General features: G+C 43.2%; 1 protein-coding gene across 1 annotated transcript; it reads right to left on the bottom strand.

The window, feature by feature from the left end:
* Positions 1-1,871: 1,871 nt before the first annotated feature.
* Positions 1,872-5,215, bottom strand: LOC143491466 (uncharacterized). The gene is made up of 3 exons (XM_076990494.1): positions 5,138-5,215; positions 4,658-5,032; positions 1,872-4,218 (listed from the first exon to the last, which is right to left on the bottom strand). The coding sequence occupies exons 2-3, from the start codon at positions 4,824-4,826 to the stop codon at positions 4,001-4,003; spliced, it is 387 nt and encodes a 128-aa protein (XP_076846609.1). The 5' UTR covers positions 4,827-5,032; positions 5,138-5,215; the 3' UTR covers positions 1,872-4,000.
* Positions 5,216-7,140: the final 1,925 nt, after the last annotated feature.

Below are 7,140 nucleotides of genomic sequence, written 5' to 3'. Positions count from 1 at the left end.
ATGCCCACGGATAATGTCGCCAAGTGGGAGCAAGTAAAGTATGAAGAGGAGTGGGCCAAGGACCGAACCCTGCGGGACACCATGCGACAGAATGCACGAGTCAGATCTAAAACCTCCCATTGAAACAAACTGATGCCTGTCAGTGAGGTAGGACTGGATCCAAGCAAGTACAGTTCCAGATATTCCAATCTGATTACAAAGGCGCGTAAGTAAGATGTTATGGCAGACTGTGTCAAATGCAGCTGTGAGGTCCAACAATACAAGTAGATTTACAAATCCCTGATCGGCTGCCCTAAGCAGATCGTTAGTCACCCTCACTAGTGCAATTTCAGGGCTGTGATTTTTCCTAAAGCCGGATTGGAACACCTCAAATAGATCATTTGATTCAATGTGCTCAATCAACTGTGCAGCTACAGTCCGTTCCAAAATTTTAGAGAGATATGGAAGATTTGAGATAGGTCTGTAGTTCGCCAGAACATCAGGGTCTAGGCCATTTTTCTTGAGAACAGGAGTAATGGACGCTAGCTTCATGGAAGCTGGGACTGTGCCTGAGACCAATGAAGCGTTAATACACTGGGTAATAAGGGGGCAGACTGAGGTAAGACATGCTTTCACCCAGGATGTTGGGGCCGGGTCGAGTTGGCATGTAGTGGCTCTTGAAGAAGTAATTAATTGAGAGGTGTAGCTTTCCTGCACTGTATCAAAAGAGGACAGACAACTGCCAGTGTAAAGTGTAGAAGAGGAATCATAACCAGCAAATGGTGGAATGGATAGAAATTGTGAATAAATTGATGCTATTTTATGATTAAAGAATACCATGAACCAAGAACATAGTTCTATTGATGGAATTGAGTTTATGCATTTTGCAGGCTAGAGTAGCTTATTTATTGTTGAGAACAAAACTTTGGGATTGACTTGGGCACTATGAATGACATTTGTGTATTAGAAAGTTTTGGCTTTCTTTAGTTCCTCCTTGTAATTGGCGACATAGTGCTTGTAAGCAGGAGCATGCACAGTTAAGCCAGTTCTTCTAATTCATCTAATGTTTGTCTCTGATACCAATATAATTTACCCATTAAATAGGTAGAGAACTCAAAGTTTTCTTTAAGAAAGTTTTACAAATACCTCAAACCTAAACTACATTCACTGACCTTATTAGAAATGCTTGCCTCATTGGTACAACATAAACATGTTACAGTTGGAGAATACCATTCATCTATGGCCCTGAACTATTTGTGTTAGCTATATGATATTTATTATACATGTGGTGTTACCTGCACTGCAAACTTTTATCAGTGGCTTCTGAGTGCAAAATCATCACTGGCTGGAGATTTGTGTGCAGCCAGGGTCAGTGGTACATCAGTCCACAGCCCAAGGTGTTCATGGGACTTCAAGCTGACCAGTGGAACAGGAGTAGAGGGTCTGCCACCATACAGCCCTCGGGTACAACAGAGAGGCAAGTGAATGCACTAAAAGGTGTTTGTAATGAAGTGGTCGGTGTGTGCATGTTGAACACAGCATTTCTGACTACCTGTCACACCTGGTCTAGTCTCTCTTTGCCCTGCAGCTGAGTTTGAACAGTTCCAGCCTCTCTGTGAGATACTCCACCTGTACATGTGTGCGTGTTCAGGGGAACTTTGAGAGGAACCTCTAATGCTGTTTGCTGAAACTTGTCCTCTGTGCCTTTCAGTGTTTGATCTTTGTTCTCTATTTGATTCTTCTGGTCTGATTCCCCTCGTACTTCCCTTTGGGGGATAGAACAAGGACTCAAAACAGAGATGACGTGTCTAGGGGACATTCATGGCTCTCACACAACACAGAAGTAATTCACTCAAAATACTTTATTTAAAGCCTTTGTACGTGTGTGTGTGTGTGTGTGTGTGTGTGTGTGTGTGTGTGTGTGTGTGTGTGTGTGTGTGTGTGTGTGTGTGTGTGTGCGTGTGTGTGTGTAGGTGGGTAAGTATGTATGCTTATATGCAGTAAGAGCAACTAATTAATCATTAAACAATATCCATCATAAAAAAGCTAAATCACAACTAGACACAAACAAGAACAGACACAGACAGACAGACAGACAGACACACACACACACACAACCCCACAGTAAGTCTGGAATCTGGTTGATGTAATTACATTACTTGGTGTGGCAATACGTAGATTATGTCAGGACACGATCTGTAAAGAACTCTACAACAAGCCGTTGTCACTGGGACACTCCTGTGATAGGCACAGCAGCTAGTCTAGTGTAGTAATTTATAATACAGTAACAGGGTGGTGTTCAGTTTATACATACATATCCCCCAAAATGAGGCTTACACTGCCCATCATCCACACCAATGCCACTGGAGCACCCACCCACACTTCATCGTTTAGTGTAATCAAGACTCTGATTGAAAGGTTTACACTGACTTTATATCGACTGACTCAGAGACAAGCATGATATGAGCATATGGAAGTTGTGCTTTAACAGAAAGACCAGCCGGCACGGGGTTGTGTGAAGGAGCTTGCACTGAAGTCTGGGATTCATAAGCTACATTAAGGATCGGAAGGGACTCACACACATTTGGCTCAGAAAAACAATATAAAAGACCTAATCTCCAGGATACAGTTAGGGGAAATGAAACTGATCTGGTGGTGATATTTTCTTTTCATAAAGTACCAATTAAATCTGGAGGGTATGCAGAAGTATTCATGGAGAACGTGCTCCAGTGCCTTCATCTATGTGGGTGTGCCTCATATTACGTGGGTGTGCCTCATATTACGTGGGTGTGCCTCATATTACATGGGTGTGCCTCATATGTGAGTGAGCCTGATATTACGTGGGTGTGCCTCATATTACGTGGGTGTGCCTCATATTATGTGGGTGTGCCTCATATTACATGGGTGTGCCTCATATGTGAGTGAGCCTGATATTACGTGGCTGTGCCTCATATTATGTGGGTGTGCCTCATATTATGTGGGTGTGCCTCATATTACATAGGTGTGCCTCATATGTGAGTGAGCCTGATATTACGTGGCTGTGCCTGATATTACGTGGCTGTGCCTGATATTACGTGGCTGTGCCTCATATTACGTGGGCGTGCCTCATATTACGTGGGTGAGCCTCATATTACATGGGTGTGCCTCATATTACGTGGGTGTGCCTCATATTACGTGGGCGTGCCTCATATTACAAGGGTGTGCCTCATATTATGTGGGTGTGCCTCATATTATGTGGGTGTGCCTCATATTACGTGGGTGAGCCTCATATTACGTGGGTGTGCCTCATATTATGTGGGTGTGCCTCATATTATGTGGGTGTGCCTCATATTACGTGGGTGAGCCTTATATTACGTGGGTGAGCCTTATATTACGTGGGTGTGCCTCATATTACGTGGGTGAGCCTCATATTACGTGGGTGTGCCTCATAATATTGCCACATAAATGAGTGCAAAGCTGCTGTACTTACTGTGTGTTTGATTCAAACTGCTAGAAATAGTGGCTTGTGTAACCCATTGTGTAATGGGTGTAGTTGCATGGTATTGTGGTTAAAACAGACATGAACCACACATCACTTATGAGTTATGTTAGTGTAACAAAGCAGGCTTAATTTAAATCATAAGGTCTTAAGTACATATACATAAATCAGACACAGACTACATCTGACCAAATCAACATTTTGACAAAAATAAAAAAATACACAAACATATTCCTCAGTATTCACTACAGGATTATTATTATTAAGGAACCAGGATTATTCTACATTATATATTTCAGCGATTCCTCCCCCCCACTATGGAAAGCACCTCCAGTGACCCATACGATACACCAGTCAAGAGATTGTGTCAGTGTAGCTGTTCACTGCACCATGACAGTCCTGCTACGGTCAAGACATTTTACCCCTTTTAGCCGTGATGTGGAAAAGACCAAACTGTGTAAATAAATCAGATACATCCTGTTTGGCGGGACAGCTCAGTGAGACATGGTGGAGGTCAGGACGGAGGTCAGGCTCCACCTGATCTCACCTGAGCTCCGCTGTGAGTTTCTCCATCGCGGCCTGGCGCTCCTCGGCCTTCTGCTGTGAGCGTCGCAGCACGTCTCGCAGCGCCTGCAGGTGACCCAGGGTGTCCACCAGCTCCCCCCGCACCGTCCTCATCTGACTCTCCAGCAGCTGGGTGCGGTGTAGGGAGTTACGCCGATCCCTCTTACTACGCAACACCTTCTCCTCCAGATCAGACACTGGGACACAGCGAGGGAGAGAGAGAGAGAGAGAGAGAGAGAGAGAGAGAGAGAGAGAGAGAGAGAGAGAGAGGGGGTAAAAAGAGAGTAAAAGAGAGAAAGAGAGATGTGAAGTGAAAAGTCAAAGAGAAAGAACAGAAGTGAGAGAGGAAGAACAGTCAGAAAGGACAGTGAACAGTAAAGAGTCAGAAAGGGTATAAGCAGATAAATCCCACAATTTACAATCTAACGGCAGATTAATCTGAGCTATAAGTAACAAAAAAGTAAAAACAAACAAACAAACATGCATTTCACGTAAATATTATGCACTTGGCTAAAACTATGGCAAGAGCTTCTAAAGAGTAAAAAATGCAATAAAATGTAAAAATTTCAATACAGGCTTCCCATACATCACATCAGGTGAGAGGACACGTGTTAAGCAGTGAGCTGAGATACAGACCCATGTTGTCCCTGCAGTCCCTGTCCTCTGTACTCATCTCCGTCTTCTTGTCCAGCTCGTCTCTGGTCTTCTCAGTGTCCTGCAGCTGGGTGAGCGTGGAGCTGCTGGCCATGCCCAGCTGCAGGACATCCTCGCCTCTCGCGCTCCGCTCACCACCACACTCGCTCATGTCCTCCTGGAGCTGCCTGCGTGGCCAGAGCCGACGCAACACACACACACACACTCACACACACACACACACACACACACACACACTCACACACACTCACACTCACACACACACACACACACACTCACACACACTCACGTGTAAACTCACACTCTTCAGTGCTGCCAAGAGTGGGTAATAACAGCTCCCATCAACAGTGAAGCACGCTGAAAAGCCCACAAGATCAGAGGCACAGTGTGGGTGCACAACTCCACGCAAAGCTATATAATTTTATAAGCTATATAATTTGTCATTGTTAAACCCTTGGCTACCAGGCGGCCTGTGTGTAAGGTCCCTCTGAAGTTACAACCTCCTCTGACACTTGAGGATGGCAACTTTCTCCATTGTCGTTGTGGTTACAGAGGAACACCAGCCCGTTATATACCTCCAACCCAAGACACAATCAGCTGGGGAACAGATCACCAATCAGTGAGCAGAGCTCCGGTGATCATGAGACAGGCCTCACATGTAGCTGCCAGCAGCAGGCCACTCAAACTCCTCCATTCATAAGGGAGACACCACACACCAAGGCTCATCAAGGCTCACACATTATAGACATTTTTAATAAACTCTGAAGAAGGGATGAACACATGTAAATAACATTATGATTAAAGATCAAGTGATATTTTCATTATAGCAGTTGGCATCCAATTTCAATGTTCAATGTTCAAATATATAGGTTGTAAAACCACAAAATGTCCCATTTCAGTAAAAAAAAACCCTAACTAAACTTAATTAAAGCTAATAATTAATTTCAGTTCAAGTTCAGATTTGTCTTTTAGACTGGGATTCATCAATGAAGTTGTTTCAACAATAAATGCCAGAACCCCAGTGTATAACTAACAGCAGATGTCCGATGATATTACATTTACAGTTATAGCAACATGCTTGCATTAACATGTCCACCGTACTGTATGTGTGTTTGTATACACAACAGTAAAAATCTGTAATCAGGAAGGTTATATGAGCAGAGAACTCATGACTCTCTCCACGATCCTGCAGGGAGATCTAGAGCAAATAATTCACCATGAAGAAATGAAGAATTTCTTTCTCTCTCCCTCTCACATGTCTGTCGAATTGCACTTTTTTGCGATCTCAGCTCACAAAGAGATGCACTCACTAGCACAGATCAGCAACTCAAACACCTGATTAGCACACTGACACAGCTGGACATATACGTCTACACCAGACTCAAGCTGGTTGTGATCTTTAAGAGCATTTGAACAAATACACCCAACACAGAGGACCCTGCTGCAAAAATAACTGCTCCAATTCCACAATTCACTATGAACATTTATAATGACTGCTGCTAATACAGATAACACTGGTTCATCAAACTGGGCAAAACAGTTTGCCATAACTGTAGTACGTGCAGTACTCTGAGATCTAAGCCAAACACCTGGTGCTACAATTTAATGAGTAATAAGTAATGTGTAACCCTGATGATAACTGACAACAGCAGATGATACTGGACTAATCTGAAACCTGAGGCTTAAAATGGAAACACTGTCATTAATGAATCAGATTGGACGGTTTTAATCAAGCCTATTACATCAAACAGAACTCACAATTGAAGCAATTTAACGGTCAGATACCAGCAATCAGAGCTCAATAAACCCTCAAATTACCCTCAACCTAAACCGTAATCCTAACCCTAACCGTAATCTTAACCCAAGCCTAACCCAATATCCAGTTAAGATCCAGTACCAGAATATTGTCATCAGCATGCATATAACAGCTTATTGAGTATACTTGGATCGCATTATACCTGCTATATGACCACTTAAGCTCTCATTGGGTCTGAACTTGGACACTCCAGATAAGAAAATAGTGATTAGAAAAAACATCTATTAGAAAAAATATTAGAAAAAAAACATCTAATCTTATTTACACAGTTCATTTAAAGTCTGCTGATAAAATCTCTTGAATGTATTCAGATTCAAGGACTGCTCCATCCTTGAAACATTACTGAGAGTCTGCAGAGTATTTGTTTACTTGATCAGATCTACTGCAGAGACATGTGGACTTCACTGTAAAGGATCAGAGTAAGGCAGAACTGAAAAATGGGGTGGCAGCATTATGTTCTGGGGGCGGATGGACAGTGGAAGATGTTTCAGTGTACTAATAAAGCAAAGTGAGGCAAAGATCTTCAGCAGGAACATGATGACTTCAGCAGGATAATCCTACAGTCAGGACCTCAGTCCAGTCCCACTGTTTGATCACCCAACAGGGCCAAATGGGTGAAAATCATTCCCAATCACTGCAAAGCTGGTTA

The sequence above is a fragment of the Brachyhypopomus gauderio genome, unplaced genomic scaffold (genome assembly GCF_052324685.1).
Source record: "Brachyhypopomus gauderio isolate BG-103 unplaced genomic scaffold, BGAUD_0.2 sc75, whole genome shotgun sequence".
Lineage (NCBI taxonomy): Eukaryota > Metazoa > Chordata > Actinopteri > Gymnotiformes > Hypopomidae > Brachyhypopomus > Brachyhypopomus gauderio.
This window is presented reverse-complemented; position numbering and strand designations above follow the sequence as displayed.